This window comes from Dermochelys coriacea, chromosome 3, assembly GCF_009764565.3.
Source record: "Dermochelys coriacea isolate rDerCor1 chromosome 3, rDerCor1.pri.v4, whole genome shotgun sequence".
Taxonomy (NCBI): Eukaryota; Metazoa; Chordata; order Testudines; family Dermochelyidae; genus Dermochelys; species Dermochelys coriacea.
In genome coordinates, this window is record NC_050070.1 from 104,248,430 (window position 1) to 104,271,352 (window position 22,923).

At 37.0% G+C, this 22,923-nt stretch overlaps 1 protein-coding gene across 5 annotated transcripts in view; it reads right to left on the reverse strand.

The window, feature by feature from the left end:
* HBS1L (HBS1 like translational GTPase) overlaps window positions 1-22,923 on the reverse strand; it is a 122,634-nt gene that overhangs the window by 79,052 nt on the left and 20,659 nt on the right. Inside the window, exon 5 of one of the 5 annotated variants that reach the window (XM_038397312.2) lies at window positions 16,973-22,252. The exons of the other annotated variants lie outside the window; for them this stretch is intronic. Coding sequence (XP_038253240.1) covers window positions 20,745-22,252 — 1,508 coding nt within the window. The 3' untranslated portion in view covers window positions 16,973-20,744. Of the gene's footprint in view, window positions 1-16,972; window positions 22,253-22,923 lie in introns of those variants that run through there. 5 annotated transcript variants of the gene reach the window in all.

Sequence of the window (22,923 nt, forward strand, 5' to 3'; positions counted from 1 at the left end):
AGGAGCTGACTAGAGAGTGATCAGTTGGCAATTTAGCAGGTCTTCACTAGACCCACTAAATCAACCGCCAATGCATCAATCGCCGCACGTCAAACCCCCAGTAAGTGTAGACAAGCCCTAAAATTATTTATCCAAACACTCAGATAGCACAGATTACATAGCTGGGATCAATGCATTGCATGAAAAACGCATGGTCCTATCAAAAAGCATAGTGTGCCACAGAAGACACCAGCCAGACTTGTGCGTGCATGTATCAGAACTTTGTGGGGTAGCCACATACGTAAGCATAAGTGTCCATTAATACGAATCCAGTATTAATTTGACTGTTCAGGTAACAGAATGGCTATCATTAGTAATCCAGTATCAAACCATAATCTTAGATTCTGGTTGTATCTATCGAGAGAGAGAGAGAGCGGGGGGGGGAGAGGGGAGAACAGGTTTGGAATCAGACTGGAGGAAGACAGGCTATGTTTAAAATGCCAGCACCGAATGCCATTTTCTATTTTAAGTATGAAAGAGTCAAATAAAATTTCAGATTCACTTTTGTATGAAAACAAAACCTGTAACATTTCTGTACAAAGTCTCCATCATAGAATCATCCTATTCATTATTATAACCCTATCTGAACAGAAATTTTAGAAATTAGTGTCTTTTGGGGTGGGTTCTTTACATGCATTGTCTCAAATTACATGCTTTTTTTTTAAAGCAAAGTAATCCTTACAGCATTTTTGAGAGGAGTACTAAATTAAATATTTTCCTTTAAAAATAATTTTACTCAAAATTATGAGACAACATTTAAAAGTTGCTCTACTAAGCTTGGGGGAAAGACATTTGAGCAACAACCAGTACTCATTGCACTTAACTGAGACCAAATCTTCAAAGTGACATATCGTCCAATTTGCGAGATGGGTATGAAAGCACTACTGTCTCTATTCTACAGATATAAAAGGAACTATTTAGAATTGTACAATGGTTAACTAGGAGCAATACAAAGAAACACAAAAAAATGCAGGCTATCAGGAAAAGCTCCCTGACAGAGATCTACTAGTCTGTGGAAATCCAATCACTAGTGTATTTTAAAATGGACACACCAAAACATTAGACAATATACCAGAAATGTATGACTTTGGGATTAAGAGTGGTTTATATTCACGTAAGAAACCTATAATGTTTCCAAAACAGGTTCATAATTTAAAGAACGAAAATATTTTTCTGTCTTTTCAACTTTGACTATTGCCTCCTTAGCCTATCCCCTTTACCTCTACTATTCTGCCCCCAGCCTTGCATTACAACTTCCTTTCAGTTTCTCTTCCAGTTTACCCCCAGATGTTTTACACTGCTACGCAGTCTGCAAAATGCCAGAGTTCCTCTTCTGCTTCACTGCCTTTTTGTCCCCAACTTCTTCCTCTTCATCTGTTCCGTTATGATGACAATGCTGGTCACTTACTAGCAAAAATGAATTTATCTTGCCTAATTTTAAATAAGCAAATGTTTGAAAATGGAGCAACTGTACATAAATGCCAGTGAGAACCAAAGTCAGCTGCAATCTCAAACTGTACACTGTGTTCCACCCCGTTCCCAAACAGGAGTACAAATCTCTAGGAATTCTAGTTTCAATACTGACCAGCAGCAGCTTGTACTTTTACTCTTTAGAAAATTTAAGTCAGGAGTCAAAGCCAGACAGCATGCAATCTCACACTCCTCTTGAATCCCCTCTTTTCCTAAAATCCATCAACCAATGACTTATATTAAGTCAATATGAAGAAACTAAAATACATATGATGCTACTTGAGCAATACCTGAAGCATATTTAGTGCACTCAATCACATTCTTCTCTCCCCTTTGCCTGATATAATTTCCTCCAGATTCCTGTCTTCTTCATACTCAGTGTTTTGCTGAGCAGTAAAAGCTTGTCATTTACAGTTTTGAGGTCTTTTTCACCAAATATAAATATATCTTAATTTTCATTTCTCTTTTACACAAACTTACTGCTAGTAGTACTGCTAGTGCATCCCTACAGCAATAAGTTTGTGGGGGAAAAAAAGAAACGGAAATTAAGAGGGAGGTTTTCAAAAGTGCCTAAGAAAGTTAAGAGCATAAATCTGACTTTCAATGGGACTTGTGATCCTAAATCCTTTAGGTGAAAAAGTAAAGGCACATTCAGAGAGAAAAGTAATCCTAAAAAAAATTGTTATAGTGGATACAATATTGTGCATTTCTTCTTTGAATTTCTCTTCTTACATTAGTTCATGTTACAACTTTAATATGGCTTTAATGCTGACTCTGAATCCATGAAGCGATTATCCAATTCGCCAGTTCATGCAACTCTGCTGGAAAGATCTGAAGCTGAGTGAACCAAATGCAGAAGAAGAAGGTATCAAATAAAAATTCTTATCTAATATTACTTTGGTTGTTAATGAGATCTTAAACTACTTGGTGCCTGGTTATCACACCACAGAAGATGATAACCCAGCATTAAAGTCAGTTATCAAACAAAGGGCTTGTCTACACTACCATGTGGGGTCAATCTAAGATACGCAACTTCAGCTACATGAATAGCATAGCTGAAGTCGACGTACTTGCATCTACTTACTGTGGTGTCTTCACTGTGGTAAGTCGACAACTGACACTCTCCCGTCGACTCTGCTTGCGTTCCTCATTCTGGTGGAGTACCGGAGTTGTCGGGAGAGCGCTCAGCAGTCGATTTATCACCCGTACTGGATCGACTGCTGCCCGCCGATCCGGCAGGTAGCATAGACAAGCCCATAAAGGCAAGTAAGCATCAATTTTCTGGCTTTAAGAAAGAAAATGAAGGTATGATCTACCAAAAGGAAAGAACTTTCACGGGGAAAGAACAGTACTGTGGGCATATACTGTAACTGTAAACTAAACTATTATGTTTTTCCAAAGTAATAGTACATATGTTTTTAAAACTCTGAATAACTTTGATGCCAGCCACAGTACTCTGTTCATTTGTCCTCTTCACCCCATCCCCCATCCTCCAGCTTTGAGGGGGGAAGAGATAGCAACTGGAGAAAAACAGTGATTAAACACCTCTGCAAATCTTTTAAGACTTCCCAAGTATGACACCAGTAGATCTATATAGGAACTTACATTACCACCATCTCAGTAGTACCCAAGTGTTTGGTAGTTAGTAAGAAGAGACATGGAAATATATTAGAAAAAAGCATGGATAACACCCTCTATTTGTAATAAAAATAAAAAAGTTACCTCTAGTCCAGAATCAAAACTGAGCTGTGAGAACCTACCCTGTCTTTACAAAATCAAATTACACGGTATAATAATGAGAAGTACAATGAACAAACTAGTACAGTGAGGTAAATTAGCAGACAGCTAGGGTGAACGCTTACAGCTCTATTCCCAGGTGCTGAAATAAAAAAAGGCTTCCTTAAACTACTGGAAAGGTTATAAATATATTACTTTAAGGCAGGTAACCCTAAGAAAACACAGGATTTAAAAATATCAAATATTAGAAGCCAGGCAATTCAAATCATACTTCGCCACGAAAAATATCTACTTAAAATTATTGCAGGATGTCTATAACAGGAAAATTACAAGGGAAACAATTCTCTGTTTTTCAGCTTACTTTGTGCACTGAATAGTCCTTTGTGTATAGTGTCATCATTTCCCCTGTATTGCCAGGTTAGTCATTTTCCTCTGTTTATGTGGGTCAACAGGGAAAGAAAAACATAAAAATATAGGAAAATGTGATTGTAAAACCACAGAAAGTAGCAGCAGGGACTCAGAAATGCTGTAGTACCTGAAATTATTTTAACACTTTTTTTGGAATTGATTAGATTTAAAGTTAACAATTCAATTAAATTTAATATTTTAAACACAGCAAAGTATGAAAGTGGAGCTGGGGCAACCCAAATGACCATAACTATTCCCTCTCTCTCCCACATTGTGCATCCTGGTAAACAGTAGATATGTATCTATGCTAAGTATCAAAGCTACTTGCACCTTACACTCCTCCTTATTCTTTGGCATTTCAACCAGGAAAATCTTATCACCATGTATCCTGACAGTCTACTTAAAGATTTTCTGTCTATCACCATAAGGATATGCAGGGTATGCAGAACAGAAATATAGGACTTAAATTGGGACTAATGTACAGATCATTAAAAAAGAAAAGGAGTACTTGTGGCACATTAGAGACTAAAATTTATTTGAGCATAAGCTCGGATGAAGTGAGCTGTAACTCACGAAAGTTTAGGGTCAAATAAATTTGTTAGTCTCTAAGGTGCCACAAATACTCCTTTTCTTTTTTGCGGAAACAGACTAACACGGCTGCTACTCTGAAACCTGTACAGATCATTGTAAAGGTTTGGAATTGGGGAAACGCATGGGACTTGTATGAAGGAACTATACCAGGAAGTATAGATGAGGACTAGATGATTATTTCTTTATATAAAGTGTGATATCAACAGAATGAACTGGAGTATGTTCTCTGGTGTAGATGTGGGAACATACATAATGGGTGGGTAATGCTTATTATGTCATGTATGATGTACTAGAATATGTAGTTAATGCTTTCTATGAGGAGGATGAACAATATGCAGACAGAAAGCTGTCTTATGATGTAAGCGTAGGTGGAGAAGAGAATACACAGAAAACGTCAAAGCCATGTCTTTCTACTTGTATTGTAAGATGCCTAGCACACTTTGGTACTAAGATACTCGAAACATTATTGTTATTTAAGTCTGCATTTGCATACTTCCGTCCCGCCCCCCTCCCTTTTTTTTAAACTTAACTTTGCTTTTCCTGAGTTTGTACATTTATTTTTTAAGCTACAATGTTCTTTTAGGCTCTTTCCCTTATTTATACATACTTACAATTGTAAATCCAGTTTAAAGTTTTTTTCCCACCCCTCTGATTTCTTAAAGATTTTTGTCCTTTTGATACTTAGATGTCTATTACTAGATTCAAAAGCTGGAATGTTTTTGTTTAGAATTGTGAAATAATGGGACATAAGCCTCTGTAGGTAGTAACATCTGCAAAGTGGAGCTCCTCTAATCTTTGGCTGCTTAGCTACACACTTCAGGAGACATCTGTAAATCTAACAGCTATGCACAATAACAGCGAAGTCATGATGGACATTACCAAAGTTTTCCTCAGGCCACATGACTTTCTGAAGATCCATAAGGTCTGTCAGACCTTTGGACTTCAAAAGTGAAAGATTTTTCTCTCTTTCCTAGTGCCATATTGAATATATATAAAAAAGTAGCTCCATTTTCAAAAAATAATTAACTGAGCTTCAGCAAGGATGGATAAAAGGCTAAATCTGAAGTTTCTAGGCCGAGTTGTTAGTTTCTTTTGAGTGACGACATCACAAAAAAGGGACCTGGGTAGGGTTGTTCCCCACCCCCCCACACACACACTTGAATTTTGTTTAAGTCCAATAACTTATAAATAAACTATCCATTTCACCTCAAAATTTGGGGGAAAAGTCCTTCACTCAAAAATCTCACACATGAAATATGAACTGTAGAGATACACAACGGGGAAAGAAAAAGCAAAATCAGCCTTATAATGGAAAGCTTCCTACATCCTCAACTAAAGAAGGAATGTTCTCTTCCATAATCTTATGGAAATGAAAGTATTCATTTATATACTTGGTCTCTAAAGTGTTTACATATTGACTTAGTTCTGCAGTGGACTATATGGTACTTTGAAATCCTGTGATATACAGGTGATAAACAAGTTACCTGTTAATTTCCTCCAAAATTTTCAAAGTCATTCTAGACAATAAGACATCTATCATCAACCAGTAGAAGACGAGATATTACTTTGAAGCAGATTAACTGATCTCCTGAGAACTGCACCTATCTGAACAGCAGAGACAAAACTCACATATAATGAAAAACTAACACCTTTAAGAAATACCGATCTATAAAAGGAAGAGGGGCTAAAGGAATGTAGTGCTCACAAAAGGTGCTGGATTGACAACATTAGACACTGTTCTCCATTTATACACAGAAAACAAAATGCAAGCATGGACGCAATGATCCTTCCTACTCCACACATTTTCGGATACCAAACTGGAGTGCAGAATGTTACTGTCTTAAAGTAAAATTCTGCTCTCTTGGTGGATCTTTATGCAAATAAGATGGGCTCCATAACTGCACACACTTCATGCTGACAGCAGGAGAAAAAACTACATATATACGGAGAAAAGCATATTGGAGTCAAGTTCTGCCATAGGCATATAAGAAAAGCATTTGGCTCCTAGCAAAAAAATTGGGAGTGAAGTTTGTCACACTGTGGAAAAATAAACTAAACAAGTTTTTTAAAAAAAATTCTCCAATCAGGCTTCTACAATGCTCCAGAACGCAAGCTGTTGGTTAGGGAATCCCACAGTTTAGAGATCAGATTGATTCTTCGCTTCAGTGTATGGAACAAAAATGAAAATATTATTCTCCTAAGGCAAACAGAAAATTAACTGATATACATATTAATCATCTGCTCAAGACATGATCCAGGGGGATACAAATAGACCACACCTGGTTATCAGGAACCAGAATACTGACTCTGCTGAGATTTTTTTTTAAAAGAAGGTCAGTCATACACCTGTCACAGATGGTCTATGTTTACTTGGTCCTGCCTCAGGGCAGGGGACTGGACTTGAAGATCTTTCAAGATCCCTTCCAGCCCTACATTTCTATGATTCTATTGCTAGCTCCTATGGAACCCTATAGAGTTCCAACTGGATATAATCAATTTAAATTTTCTAAATACACAGTATTCTTGTGTGCTATAGCTAGCAGCTATATGACCTACTTTGTATAGATTGCTATTCTTTGAAAAATAAACTATATTACTGTAGTGTTAAAATGCTGCAAGGCAAAACCCCTCTCTCTCTCTCTCAGAAAAAAGGCTGGAGTGTCATTTTTTCCAGTGTAGGTGTACAGTATATATGAAGAGAATCTCAAAAAGGTATCTCAGAACATTTTAAAAGCTTTTCACTGCTGATGACACATTTTTCTGTGAAATAAGCCACTTCCTTTCTAAAGCCCACACAGTATTTTAGTGCAGAGATTCAGTAAGTCCTAATGTCTGTGCAGACATATTTTCAGTACACAAGACACAAAGTCTTGAAGTATCTCTTTATATCCCATGATTTAAAAGCTAGTTGAATAATCAGTTATATTGGATTTCAAGTGCTTTATATCAGAGCTAAAACATTAAGCTCTGTTGATCAAGAAATATTTTTACACTTATTTATACAGCACCTAGCCCATTACTAACTGAAGCATCTGGGTGCTATCATAACAAATGCTTAATAAATAAAAATGTGACCAGTAAAAGACCATGACAACATTTCCAGTTTCCTACTGGGCAGTTTAGATGTAAATATGAAAATGATTTGCAAACTGGAGTGGATCAGAATATAACAACCAAGCATGATAGTTCCTATATCCTGAACAAAAGCCGTAGGCATCTTAAGCAAACAAAAATATATAATTCACTATTATTATAATCCTCAGAACACTTATTTTTCACTGTAATTCCTGGGAATACTCCCTAGGGATGCAATGTGAAAGTCTAGCATTTGGATGTATGTTTTTTTAGTTTGACTTAGATTTTTATGAACTCACAAAGCAGCCAAAAGTTAATCATAGACTTTAAAGCCAGAAGGGACCATCATGATCATCTAGTCTGATCTCCTGCACATTGCTGGCCATAGAACCTTACTCACTCACTCCTGTAATAGAGCCACAATCTCTAGCTGAGTTACTGATATCCTCAAATCTTGATTTGAAAGACTGCAAGTTACAGAGAATCCACCATTTATTCTAGATGAAACCAGCAAGTCACGCTGTAGAGGAAGGCAAAAAACACCCTACGTCTCTGCCAATCTGACCTGGGGGGAAATTCTATCCTGACCCCAAATATACTGATCAGTTAGAACCTGCACATGTAGAGACACCCACCAGCCAAACACCTGAGAAAGAATTTACTGCTGTAACACAGAGCCCTTCCCATCTAGTGTCCCATCTCCAGCTGTTGGAGATACTTGCTAACAGCAGGTGCAGCAGTGCCATATGCCATTGTAGGCAACTTCATCATATCATCTCCTCCTCAAATGTAACAAGCTCAGTCTTGAAACAAGTTAGTTTTTTTGCCCAGGCTACTCCCCTTGCAAGGCTGTTGCAGAAATTCAGCTCTCTGATGGTTAGAAATCAATGTCTAATTTCAAACCTAAAAACTGAAGTCTAGTTTATATCCATTTATTCTTGGGCCAACATTGGCCCCTAACTTAAATAACTCCCCTCACTCCCTGGAGTCTATCCCTCTGATATACAAGTAGAGAGCAATCCTATCTCCTCTGTGCCTTCATTTGATGAGGCTAAACATGCAAGCTCCTTAAGCCTCTTATCATATGATAGGTTCTCCATTCCTCTGATCATCCTAGAAGCTCTTCTCTGCACCTGTTCAAATTTGAAGTCACCTCTCTTAAACATGGAGGACCAGAATTGCACCTACTATTCCAGATGAGGACTCACCAGTGCCTTGTACAATGGTACTAACACTTTCCTGTCTCTACTGGAAATACCTCGCCTGATGCATCCTAGGATTGCATTAGCCTCTCTCCTGGCCACATCACACTGGTGGTTCGTAATCATCCTGTGATCAACCAATACACCCAGGTCTCTCTCCTCCTCTGTCACTTCGAACTTGTAGCAAAAAAAATCTTGTTAGTCCCTAATTACATGAGCTTGCACTTTGCATTACCAAATTTCACCCCATTTCTATTACTCCAGTTTCCAAGGTCATCCAAATCATCTTGTATGATATTCCACTCCTTCTCTGCATTGGTATTACCTCCTAACTTTGTGTCATCCATAAATTTTATTAGGACACTCCCACTTTTTGTGCCAAGGTAATTAATGAAATCCTCGAGGAAGTTCACTAAACCTCTCTCCAGCCTGCCAGTTCCCCTTTCAGTATGACCCACTTTAGTCTTCCCTTTAACCATTTTTTACCCACCTTTCAAGTCACATATTAATCCCCATATTGTACAAATATGATTGTTTACATTCCACTACAGTGCACTCTGGAATAGACAGCTGATGCAACTGCAATACACATCTAGAAGCACGAAAGCCAGACCATCAAGTGTCTGTCATTGGGGAAACCCCCATCACCATGGAGCAAAGAAGTAGGAACCACTATAGTAAGCTGAAGAGGTTAGTGCAAGGCACTTCTGTGGTATTTATCCGAGTGGCTGTTTCTTGTTCCAGTGTGTTGTCATACCTAAGCTTTGCTTATATGCCAGAAATTGTTTATGGAATAGAACTGGGACAGGTTTTGATATAAAGAAAAAGGAAGGGAAGGGGCTGAGACAGAGAAAGGTGATTAACTTAGAATAAAATGCAGAGCTAAAAAAATATACCAAACATCTGCTTATTTTGCTTTTATGTTGCATCCTTTGCTCCTTGCCCCGGCCCCCTTCACTCCCCCTTTATCTGTATGTTGGAGAAAAATTGTGTCTTCAGACACGTCTGTAAAATTCCCAGAATACTTGACATTCATAAACAAAAATAATAAATTAGCAATTTATACTAAATAAATACGGTCTCCTCTGTAGTCTGCATCTCTGCTGGTGAGGCACTAAGAACTAGTGGTTAGGGCACTGGACTGGTTTGCAAAGACCTTGGTTCTATTCCCAACTCTGCCAACGACACACTGTCAGACCTTGGGGCAAGCCTCTTTAATTCTCTGTGCCTATTTCCCCCAACGCTTTAAAATACTTAAAATCAAAATAGATAAGGTAGTGTAGCGATTGTCCGTTACCATGCATTTTGTAGTACCTGGCAGAATGAGGCTTCATTCTTGTTTGTAGTCACTAGTATATAGTGCTTTGTGTATTGTACGTTAAAAATTAATATGCATTAAACAGAATATCTTCAACCAGAATACTAAAGTGACAATCTAATTTGAAAAATTTTGTAAAAATATATGCAGTAGAATTCCATTTTTATTGCTTTAATAACTTGCAGATCAAATTTGCTGTTAGTACCACCATTTTAGGGATAGATGAAGTGAATCATGGAGCAATTAATGGGATTTAGGCACCAAACTCCCATAAGCACCGTTGAAAAATTCCAGCTAAGTAACTTGCCCAACATTGCACAGGCAATGGCAGGGGATGTCTTTTATTGGGGAAGCAAATCAGTTGGGACAGAACAGGACAGAATCGCTTGGCTAGGGAGGCTTGTAGTATGACCCTGAAGATGGTGATCAAACTGCACAACAGACCTCTTGCTCCACTAGCCAATCACTGATACTTCCTCGATAGAGGAAGCAGAAAAGGATCCTGAAGGAGAGGACAAGAAGATTTACAGGATTTTTTTTTTTTTGTCAACCCCAAAAAGTTTATCAGAGATCTGACTTTTTCTGGTTCATACATCACTGAAAATAAAAATCTTAATCAGAAAGTGGTTAACAATTCTCTTAATGAGGCCCAAGATGGAATAAAATCTAGCACACTCACCAGTATGTATGTCTGTGTGTTCTAGTGCTAACAGGAGTAAAAAAAGTAATGAAAACATCTTTAACAGTAAAAAGCAAGTAGAAATGAAAATGAATATGCCTAGGAAGCACATCCTTTTGACTAAGAGGGTGCCATTTTTTTACATAAGCATTTTTCAAATGAGAATTATACTGGAAATGTTTTGTTTTTTTAAAGATTTCTCAGAGAAGTTACAAATATGAGGTAAATTTAATTTCAGTACAGTTGCAAATATGGAATCACACCCTGGATCAGTCTATTTCCAATGTTTCAGAAGGCAAAAGATTCACCTGAATAACTGTGAATGGGGGCTGCAGGAAGGGCGACCAGCACATCCTTCAGCCCACTCCGCTTCCCACAGCCCCCATTGGCCTGGAGCGGAGAACCGCAGCCAGTGGAAGCTGCAATCGGCCAAACCTGTGGAGGCGGCAGGTAAACGAACCAGCCCAGCATGCCAGGGACTTTCCCTGAACAAGCTGTGGACCTCAGTTGAGAGCCACTGCCTTATATAGTATAGCTACACATTTTAATGGACATAAAATTAATCATTTTTAACATTCTAGCAGTATTTGCATCCACTTCCTGGAGCAATAAATTTCACAGGCTGACTATATTCTATTAATTCTGAATTTGTCCTTTTTCCATCATCTAGTGTCTCTACATTCTCAAGAAAGGAAAAAATATCAAATTCTGCTAAGCCCTTCTTTAGTCCAGGATTTCTGTCTGGTCCCCTTATTATTCTCCTTCTCTATGTAATTCTAGTCTCTACAATCTCTGGCATACATCTAGCCATATTCTTTGCTCTTCCCTTGAAAAACTTCATTTTTGTTTCCTAAGGTAAAGAACACAGCACTCTATTCAATGGTGTATCATTGTCCAATACAGCAACATGAAATGCAGTAATTTCTATTCTTTAATACACTCAAAGTTTCTTATTTGACCCTAACTGCTAATATAATCAGACAAACATTAAATTAGACATGCATAGTAATTTGTATAGCACAGCAACATTCTCTTGGAAGCACTCGAAGTGAGTGACCTCCCTGGAGAAAGCAACTTAAAGGAGGAGAGGACTGGAGTTCCAGCTGCAGAGAAAATGCAAATACTTATTTCTAAAGATACATTACAGATGCATGGAGACATATTCCCTTTTTTGCCCCCCTCAGAAAATCCTGCAAGTTTAAAGCCATTAGTATATGAGAAGTATATAGTATTTGTGCCCATATGCATTACCTTACATTTAGTTAAGTTTATTTCACCTTCCATCACGATGGCCAATCTTCTACTCCATTTAAAGCTACCTACAGTCTCTCTCTGTCTTACAAACTTAGGCAAAAACTCATTAGCTCAATTTCCAAAACAATTCTGGCTCAAGACAAAGCTAGCGTCATTAAAAGTAGTACTGTAGCCTATTTGACTTTCTTGTAAAGTTATGTTTTCTGAACACATTCCATGTAATAACCAATGAATACATACTGTAGCACAGCCTCAAGCTTATTTGACTTTCTTGTAAAGTTATAAGTTTTCTGAACACATTCCATGTAATAACCAATGAATACATACTGTAGCACAGCCTCAAGCTTTAAAATTGTTTTCCGCCCAAAAGCATATAATCTGCATCAGTGGTTCCCCAAAGTGATCCTTGGGGGTCTGCTGTGGGTTATGCAGGAGTCCGTCTCTTGAGCCAGGGCTGGAATGTGCCAGAACAGTATTCCACTGCTTTTGCTGCATGGAGACAAAATGGCGTCCTCCAACAGCATGGCAGAGAGGTCAAGATGGCAGGGGCATTCCTACACTGGCGGGGTCATTCTAATAGTACCAGAAATGAAAGGGGCTAGAACATGTAGTCAGATGCCAAAGAGATCCTTGGCAGAAAAAAATTTGGCAGCTACTGATCTATAGTATATAAAACAAACAAACCTACATTAAAAGAAAATTAAGGTTACAAAATTAACCACTGAAAAGTTAGGAAATGCCAGAATTAAGGTTGCCCATGCAACCGTAAGTAGGCCCCCTTGTGTATATGCATTGTGAAAATAATTATGACCACATACTATTTTTATGCTTCCTCCCGATGCCATTACAAAGCACGTCTTTCTAAAGGAATAATTGCAGGAATCACTGTGCAACACAGAATGAAACTGATAGTTCAGAACTTGGAAGAAGCATCTCACTGTTCACAAGTATTCAGTACAGCTACCTACTTTCTATAGCCACTGGTTACTCTATTTGTTTTGCAGAAAGGCTTATCTGCAGACAAGTAGTCTAGTGAAAAATACAGTTGAAATGCATGTAATTGGGTTGGATAGGGCAGAGCACAAAATTCCAAAGATTACCTCTCTCAGTTAGACCTTTGGGCACTGCAAAGAATACAGAAATTCTCATGAAGCAGTGTGATTCAGAAAGACTTGTGTGTGAAAACCTGTTACTTCTGGGTCTAAGATTCTGAGAATTTCATGAAAAGCTTTTAAAGTCATTTTATCATTTTGTTTACATACTTAAGAGTATCAGATAAACAAACTGGAGAAAGGAATTATTCTGTATGTCTGTTCTTCAAATAAACCCCATCAACAAACAACCAGGCCTTTTAAGCTTATTGCACATGCTTCTTGAAGGCAATCAAAAGTCTAAAGGCAGCAAACTTAAGACTTTTTCTCCTCAACTTTCTACAAGACAAAAAGGGAAAGAGCAAAGGCAATCAATCTTGATTCCTTCAAAGATGAACTAAATGTAAAATATGAACATGACAAAATTAGTCCACATTCCTGCAATCAACTCTGCATGGATGCAAGGGACTCATCCATGTGGAGCCCCATTGCAGAATCATGGTCTCAAAATGTAAGCTTGCTGGGTCAAGGACAGTGTCTTACTGTATCAACATGTTCAGGCCCCATTCTTACCACCCTTCTGTAACATTTTAAAAGGTAAATTGAATATGCCATTTCAAGGTACTACCTTTTTCCTTCAGACATTGATGACAACACTTATAAGCATTGATGTAATTTCTACATCTACACAAGTATACTGCAACGGTTTAGGTTAACTACGTTTTTTGTTAGTTTAAACAGCATATCTGTTTGCCTTTAAGTCTCATGTTGCAACATGTCTCTTGACCTCAGTACCTTGTGGCAATTAATTCCACAGGTTATTCACATATCATGCAAAGTAGTATTTCCTTTAGTCCACTTCAAATTGGTTGTCTTTCAATTCTTCATTAAATAGCCCTTGTCCTTGCATTATGTAAAACAGTAAGTGCCTGCCTGACCCGCTCTGTATTATTCATTATTTTGTGTGCCTCTTCCAAATGCCCTCGTACTCATTTCTTCTCCAAATTAAAGAGCCTCAATCTTTTCAGTGTCAGACATGGAAGATTCTCCTTGCCTTAAATCAATTTTGGCACCTATCACTGAACCCCTACTATATCTAGTATCTTTTTTGAGACAGTAACCAGACCAGAACATAATGTGCCAACTGAGCTTGCACATTGCTGATTATAACATAATTTCATTATTCAGTCAATTGGTATGAAATAAAACATTGATCTACTATGAATTTTACTGTAGTTTTATCTTCCTAAGGGACGCTTTTATTATACCAAATTACTTTGCTTTTCAGTGTTTTCTTTGCATATCTGATAAATTATGCAAGATGCATGTTCTACAATAAGAGCTATCCTCAGAACAGAGTTTCTAGTCCTGCTTGATCCTGCAGTTAGTATTTTTGCATTTATGATAGTCTTTTTGCTCTATGAAAGACTCTGAGATGAATGCTCTATGAATGACTGTCAAATTTAGCACCTCACTGAAGGATTAAATAGAACATGGACTGTGATAGAGCAGTCTCTTATTTAATCACAAACAGCTTTGGTAATCAGCAAGCTAACAGGGAAAATATGAAAAACAAGTTGGATAAATTTGTTTAAATCTAATATATTTAATTTTTCTGCTTTCTGAAAGTCCTTAATGTACAGTTTTTATTTGCCAAGTTTAGTTATTGGTTCATGCAAAGTACTATAGGTAAGGCCCTACCAAATTCACAGTCATGAAAAACACGTCACAGACTGTGAAATCTGGTCTCACCCTCATGAAATCTGGCCTTTTGTGTGCTTCCCCCCCATACTATACAGATTTCACAGGGGAAGACACGCATTTCTCAAATTGCTGGTCCTGACCCAAAAGGGAGTTGCGGGCAGGGGGGTCACAAGATTATTTTAGGGGGGGGTCACAGTATTGCCACCCTTACTTCTCCGCTGCCTTCAGAACTGGGCAGCCGGAAAGTGGCAGCTGTTGGCCAGGCACCCAGTTCTGAAGGCAGTGCTCCACCAGCAGCAGCACAAAAGTAAGGGTGGCAATATCATACCATGCCATGCCATTCTTATTTCTGCGCTGCTGCTGGCAGTGGCTCTGCCTTCACAGCTGGCCTCCCAGCCAGCAGCCGTCGCTCTCCAGCTGCGCTGCTCTGAAGGCAGCACCACTGTCAGCAACAGTGCAGAAGTAAGGGTAGCAGTACCGCAATTCCCCCTCTACAAAAACCTTGCGATTACCCACACACAAAACTCCTTTTTGGGTCAGGACCCCTACAATTACAACACTGTGAAATTTCAGATTTAAATAGCTGAAATCATGACATTTACTATTTTTAAAATCCTATGGCCATGAAATTGACCAAAATGGACTCTTAATTTGGTAGGGCCCTAACTATGGGACATCATTCAAAAGTCACTTGTCAATTACAAATTAAATATTCCTATGTGACAAGAGATGTTTAACCATTTTATTTCTGTAAAATTTAACCTTTCATTTCAAAAAAGTTAAGCTCCTGTACATTAATCCATGCAGCATTTTCTTGTTATGCCTGGAAACCACTCTAGTGTCTATGCTGTTGCTTGTTAGAGCTATGATCAGCAACATAGTGAAAATGAAAACACTGATCATTTTCACTGCTATTACTGAGTCTGGTGGACAACAGCAAAACTGACAATCAAATCAATGACACTCTATTCCTACTTAGGAAAATTAGCACAGCAAAAGCCCTGCATCACAACTGGAGAGAAGAGAACCCAAAAGCAACGATACCCTTCACTCTCTGAAAATGGCCAGGAGGGCAGAGTGGAAGAGATTCTACACCTGAACAGAAGTCATGAGGGCTCGGGATGAGAGGAGAGGAGGAAAGAATGCATGTGCAGCCTTAGCTATCATTTCCTGAGTTTTGGATGTTTCACCATGCAACCTTAATTTCTCTTAACATAGTTATTTGGATGAAATTCCTAAGTTTTGTCAAACAGAAAAATAAATTCCATGTCATGCAACTACTCATTTGTCTAGATATCACTGGAATCCTCTGTATCAGATTCCTAATAAGGTCTGCAGGAGGGCATCCTACTGCAGCACTCTTTAGACATGCCACAGGAGATCTGGACTACTTAGGAGCTGTGCAGCTTTTACCTTGCAAGATGCATAGAGACTGAGGCAAGGACTAAAACTGCTCTGCATATATATGCAGTATAGCCTTCCTGAATTACATAGACAAGCTGTTAAAAGAAGTTTATTTTTAATTAATGGAGAAAGTTAATTTTCCACTCGTCTTGTACTCAGCTTTTTTTTTTTTTGCTCGATTTTTCCAAAACAAGTATACCCAGAGGCAGACACAAAAGCCTGGAAAATTTAAGCTTGAAAGATGAAAGTGTCAGACAGTTATAAATGCCTGAACACCTGTACAACCTTAAATGCAGCAGCACTGATAGCCCCCGCTGTAGTGTACAGTCTGAGGCTGGTCTAACTAAAGCTGAAAGTTGACCTAAGTTATGCTACTTCAGTTAAATAAGTTACTTAACTAAAGTTGACATACCTAAGGTTGACTTACAATGTGTCTGCACTGAGCTGTGTTGACAGGAGAGCGCTCTCCCACTGACTTACCTTATGCTTCTTGGGGACCTGAAGTACAGACGTCGACGGGAGAGCACTTTCCCGTCAACTTAGCGGGTGTTCGCAAGACCCAGTAAATGGACACTGCTGCATCCATCGCAGCACTGCCTATTTAGTTGCAAGTATAAACAATCCCTGAGAATGAATGTCAGGCACAGAACTTTTTCTTTAGAGCTAGATGGTTATTTCATTAATATCTGTTCCCTTTTACTTTTTGCTTAGAATTTAGAGAAGCTTAAAAATTCTATCCATAATCTAACAGCTTGAAGGTTCTCAATTACATTTCTAAAGAAGGCTAACTATGACCCCTATACTGCACCTGGATTCCATATGTGTGGATATATTTGTCTGCATAGAGCCTGAGTCATTTCTGGAAACTTGTATGGGAACAGGAGTACATCTGTGCAAATCTAGTCATACACCGGGGCCTACCTCCCCAAAAGAAATGCCTAGTGCACTGCTAACAGCGACAAAATTTGTACAAGACAAACTACTAGCAAGAAATCATGTGTTAATCAGTCTTTACGAAATGTTTTATTTTTTTGTACATAAATGAAAAGCAGTATTCACAAAGCAATTTCATTAAAAAAATACTAAATGATCCACTTAATTTTAAAAAATTACATATAAAAACAATTTAATGTACAAAAGATTTATACTTTACAACAGTCTGAACACTGTAAGCAGTATATTCCATATAGCTTAATGCTTTCTTTCATGTCTACATTGTGTGTGCATAGACACAAATACTTTACGATTTCAAAATCTGAATATCAATATATAAGCAATTAGTACAAGTGACCCATATACACACATGCAAAGTTACAGACTGGTGCAAACTATTAAGGAAATATTTATAACAAACCACCTCCTTGACTATTTTATATAAAACATAAACAAAGAGGGATTTCACTAACAGATTTTAATGTTCATTGGGTAGAAATACTTTTGGAACCAACCAACCAACCATATGCTATATGAAAATTCCAGGTGCCATAATATCATGCAGTAGTTGAAGAAAATTAAGAATTTTCTGTGGTGAAGCACATAAATATAGTTCTTATTGAGTAAATGATTTATACACCCGTTTCAGTTTTAAAAATACAGTAACATGCTACCATTTAGTTAAAAATCAAAACTGGGTAAAATTTTCAAAAGTGCCTAAGTGGCGTAGGAGCATAAATCTCATTGTATTCAATGGGAGTTGGGCTCCTAAGTGATATAAGATGTCACTTTGGTGCTTTTGAAAATTTTAGCATCTGTGCAAATTTATTCAAGGGTCCTTTCAGGCTGCAGGATTACAGTCTGGGCAGACAATCCCCACCATATGCTGCATGATTTTTATCCTGCTGAATAGCATTATCCATTGCATCTTCAGGATCACCAACAGTACTAATGCAACAGATGTGAGAAATATTAAGGGTTAGTCACCTAGTACTTACATGTAAAGTTAAGACTCTGAGGATCCAATCTGCAATGACATCTGTGTGGGTGGACAGCCACATGTGGTTGGAGTCCGACTGAAGTCAATGGAGCTCTGTGTAGGCCCATGGCACACATCTGCACAGATATCATTGCAGGACTGGGTTCTAAATGCTGAATTCTTTCATCAGAGACTTGCACATAAGTTGTGATTAAATCAACAGGAGTTCTGTGCAGGTCTGATTTCTGCAGAATTTGTCTCTAAAACTGCTAGCAGCATCTAACGTTAAAGAAGGGTTTGGGAGAAGAGTAGCAAAGAGGAAATGAAAGAACAGAGACAACACAATAAGACTAGACAGAACAGGGCGAAGACAAGACAGAAGCAGCAGAAGCAAAGAAACAATTTATTCCACTAAATATAACAGCACTTCTTCCACCAGAGATTAGAAACACCTCCATTAGAAAAGCCAATTCATGCCATCAGGAAGCAGCAAAAACAAGAAAAGACCAAATCACCTAAAGTAAACTAAAAAAGACTGGGCCATTTAAAAAAAAAATTAAAATGTTAAACAATTTTTTCATCACTGTCAGAATACTATCCCATTTAAAATAAATTTAGAGATCTGTTTGTTGCACAAATCCTTCAGATAAGACCTAAAATCTTAATGGGAAAAATAGATTCTGGGTATCAAGTAAAGGGCTGTTCATATTTAGAGAGACTTCAGAAAACAGCTAACTTGAATGAAGATTTTTAAAACATTTTTGAGCTATTTAATCAGTATTTTGAGCCAGTGAACAGCCACACCATGACCTACCTTGCTTGCTTATTGGTCAGCAAGTAAAACTGGGAGCGCCTACTATGAAAATCTTAAATGATAAAAGAACTAACGTATTTGAGGGATTGCCCTGTGATAGCAACAAAAGTCATCAAGGGCTTTCTCTGTTTAAGGTGTGAGACAGCGGAAAGTTCTTCTCATAATTTGAGAGAATGTGACATCCTTCTAGACAAGGCTCAAGAAACTGTTTCCATGTTATGGTGGGAAAAATATATACAATTTGTGTACAAAATAGGACGACATTTGGTATTACTTCTGTTCTTTGAGTTACCTAAATAAGCTATGTTTACAGTAATTATGTTTTAATCTATTTAAGACTCCTAAAGACTTCTGGATACGAGTGATTAAACAAACAAACAAAAACAAAAATCAAGCTGAACAGTTAGAATATAATCACTGAAGTGCTACCATCTTTATAAAAAGGCACTAGCACCATGAACTCTATTCTAGAGAGGTTAGAAGATCAGAAAAAAAAATCTGATACTCCTATGTTTAAAGAATTCCCTAAATAGTGATAATTTACAAATGTCTACCAGCTAAACAAAGTAATGTACAGCAAATAAAACCTGCATTCCAGTGCTTTCAAATACATTTTTATGACTAAATTGACATAGCTACTTAAAGCTAGGAATAATTCTAAATATTAAGTTTTATTTTTTATAAATCACCTTATTAAAGCTCCACCATTAAGATTTAAACCATTATTTCATAAGTTTCCTGTTTATATTTGAATAAAGTTATGGTAAACTATGAACAAGCTTATTTTTCTAGTAGCAATAGTACTTGTATAGGATATATTGCAGATTGACTGTTGAAAATACTGACTGACTGTTAGTCCCTGGATCCAAGTGAAAAGCTACTAATATCTGACAAACACCTGTGTAAAGGCGCGACGACCTACAGACAGCATCAGAGTCCAATGACTATTAGATAAGAAATGAAGTTCAAGACCTGACTTTGGCCTCACATATTAAAGGCTCAAAATAACGAGCACTGGCTCCAACAATAAAAGAGAATGCAAAATTACACATTTCCATTACTAAAAGTAACTTTTTCCTAAAAGGAGAAATAGCACCGATAGCTTGTCCTGAAACATGTCTGTTTCACTAGGCAATGACTAATGCCAAAGGGGAAAAAAAAGGGAAGTTCTTCCTACACACTTCAAACAGACTTAAAATAAGGGATGGATTCCAAGTGGAAAAATTTTGATGAAATATATAGTACAACACAATTGTTTTCAAACATCCTTAAATGTCCAGTTTTAGCACTTGAGTGTTTTGAACAGGTATAAAAATTGTAACCTTAAGTTATAGTACCTTGCTGTCATAAGAAAATCTGGTCCCACCGAAAAGCTAGCAAATGGCTTTTCAAGTATAGTGGTCAATGACAGATTTTTCTGGGGTTATTTCTTTTAAATGACTGGAGCTTTTGAGAAAATAACACAATTTTCTAAGATTAGTGACATCACTATGACCAAAAAAAATATATATATAAAGAATAATGAAATTGAGAATGAAATTAGCAACAGTTGGGAATTAAACCATGCCACAAGACAGTAATTATGGAACGTGTCAAAAACCTTAATCTTTAAATTTAAGTAAATCTAATCAAATTAATCCAGAGCAATATCTATTTTAAGTTTCGTTCTGCAATATAACCAAACAATAAAATTGAATGGCAAATCTAGGATTTTTTTTTTCAAATTAAGTCTATTTTTTCTTACTTAGAAATGTACTTTAGTATAGTAGTATTCTATATATGTGCAATTACTACGTATTAAAGATTAAGACTGTGAAAATTAACATGTATCTTTGTTGATTAAAAGTATGCAAAAAATAAAATACAGACACTCAGTGCAGTAGTTCAAAAAATTCACAAATTCACTATTTGTTGAGAATTATCAAATGTATAATTAAAAAAATATAGAATGTGAATTCAGAGTTATAAAGTCACCCTATACAAAATGTATAAAATCATTTAAAAAGGCTCTGAAGGATAAATACTATTTCTTTCCCCTACTTTACACTATTCTCTTGTAAAGGCTCTTTTTTGTCCAGCTTTTACAATGTCATCAGGAGATGCTGATTTAAAGTCAAATGGTGTTATTGATATTAAGGGACCAATTTCCTTATTTTTTACTTCTTGTACTTGCCTACTATATAGGAAAGTCTTATGGATAGCAACTGTGCGCCGTTTACATCCTTTGGGAGGATAACGGAGACACAAAGTTAAAGCAAAAGCTGAAGGTCTGGCACAGAGAGCCTTCATCCACGAGAGAGAGAGATCCTGGCTCTTAGAAATACGCCCTTTTTTGCTTTTTTTATTTCCTTTCGTTAAAATAATATTTCCTTGCTTTGAACTTAAAACTTTAGTTTCTGGGATTATGGTATTTGACTGGCGTACTACTGATTCTGCAGATACTTCTGGATTTTTTATAAGGACACTTAGGTCAATGTTTGTATTTACCCCTGCAGAAGGCCACGTTTCAGCGATACTGAACCTCGAACAGTCTTTTGCTTCTTGAGGCTTATCTACTTCAATGGTTTCTGCAATTAAATCTGAAAGTGACAAATTCTCAAGTTCTCTTACTGGAGAAGCCTTAGACAATGCCAGAGAAGACAGAGATCCTGTTAATTCTGACATCCCAGTTGCAGTTTGATGTTGACTAGCTAGTTGTGACAATGGTGAGGATCCCAATTTCAAATCTGTAAAACTCGTAGATGATTGATTATAAAGATCTGACAAGGAACAGTGGCTTGAATTACTTTTCTGGTGCTCTTGAAGTAGGTCAGCCAGCGATGGACCTCCAGATTTTGAAAATGGCAAATTATCCATTTCTGAAGATGAGATGTCTTGCCTGGTACTTTGTAGAAATGAAGGAAAATTTTCAAAAAGCTCAGTCTTTCTATTCTGAGTACAATTTATATCATCATCAAGTGCCAGTTTCCGTACAGCATTCATTAAGCCAAGACTACTATCCATACTTCCTTTACTATTATGATCTGAAGAATTCTGGACCCCAAGTAGTCCCCCGTCTTGGAGACTTAAATAATCATAAGTTATATTCTGCATCATCGAAGATTTCAAGTCTTGTGATTCCTTGCACTCCACCTGCTTCCAGGAAGGATTTTCAGATGGATTAGCTTCCAGTAATTCAGCACCTACACTAAAGCAAATTTTGCCTTCATTGCTGGAACTCAAACTCACTGTGCTGGTATTGTCTGATAATCGTACTGCTACACGTTTACTGACAGATTCATAACATGATTCTTCACACATATTATTACTGAGGGAAGAATATAGAACTCCTGAAGATTTATGAGAAGATTCAGATATTTTCTTTTCAACTGAGGACACATTAGAATGTTTAGCTTTGAAGAGTGTTTTGTCACTTAAAGTTGAAAAGTAACAAGGTGATTTAGTTTTGACTGTCAGGCTACTGAGCTCAGACATGTTGGTGTTTGCAGAAGTGTTTTCTATTAAGTAAGACAAGTTCTCCAAATAAGTAAAAGTTTCTGAACAAAGTAAATCTCCTTACCTTACAATAGCCAATAATTTTCAGATAGGTGCACGGTCACAACGAAAATTCCATTTTTTTTTTTTAAGGAGACAGCAACAGCAAAGTTAAGAAGAAACATGAAAGGCATTTTAATTACTAAATGTTATTTGAAAAATTGCATTGCATCATAGTCTCTATAATCAAATACAACATAGTTCTGAAGGGCATTTATTCAATCATTTAGCAAAACTATTTACAATTATCTACTAAAAGAAACACTAAGTTAGTAAAATAATATCAACACTTAAAATGTCTGAATCTACACAACCAAGCTATTGTACTAGCTCTATAAAACCAGTCTTGCTATATCACAAGCAAACATTTAAAATGTCTTAATTTCCTGTCTCAAAAAAAATTAAAAATAAATAAAAAGTTAGCAGTTGGATAACTTAAGTAGTAACATAACTAAGGTATTTATTAGAAAACAGAATTTCATTGGGAATTGTGATTGCTTACAGTTTGAATTTAGCAGAGAGGATCAAGCCTAAAACTAAAACTTGATTTTAAGTTTAGTAAAAACTATTGCTTCCTTTAAAGAGATGTTCTGTATATTTCCTAAAACTATGAAATGTATTTAGAAATAGAAGATTGAGAACTTTGTTTTGTTTTCCAATGAGTCATTTTGATATAATAGTGCAAATATCT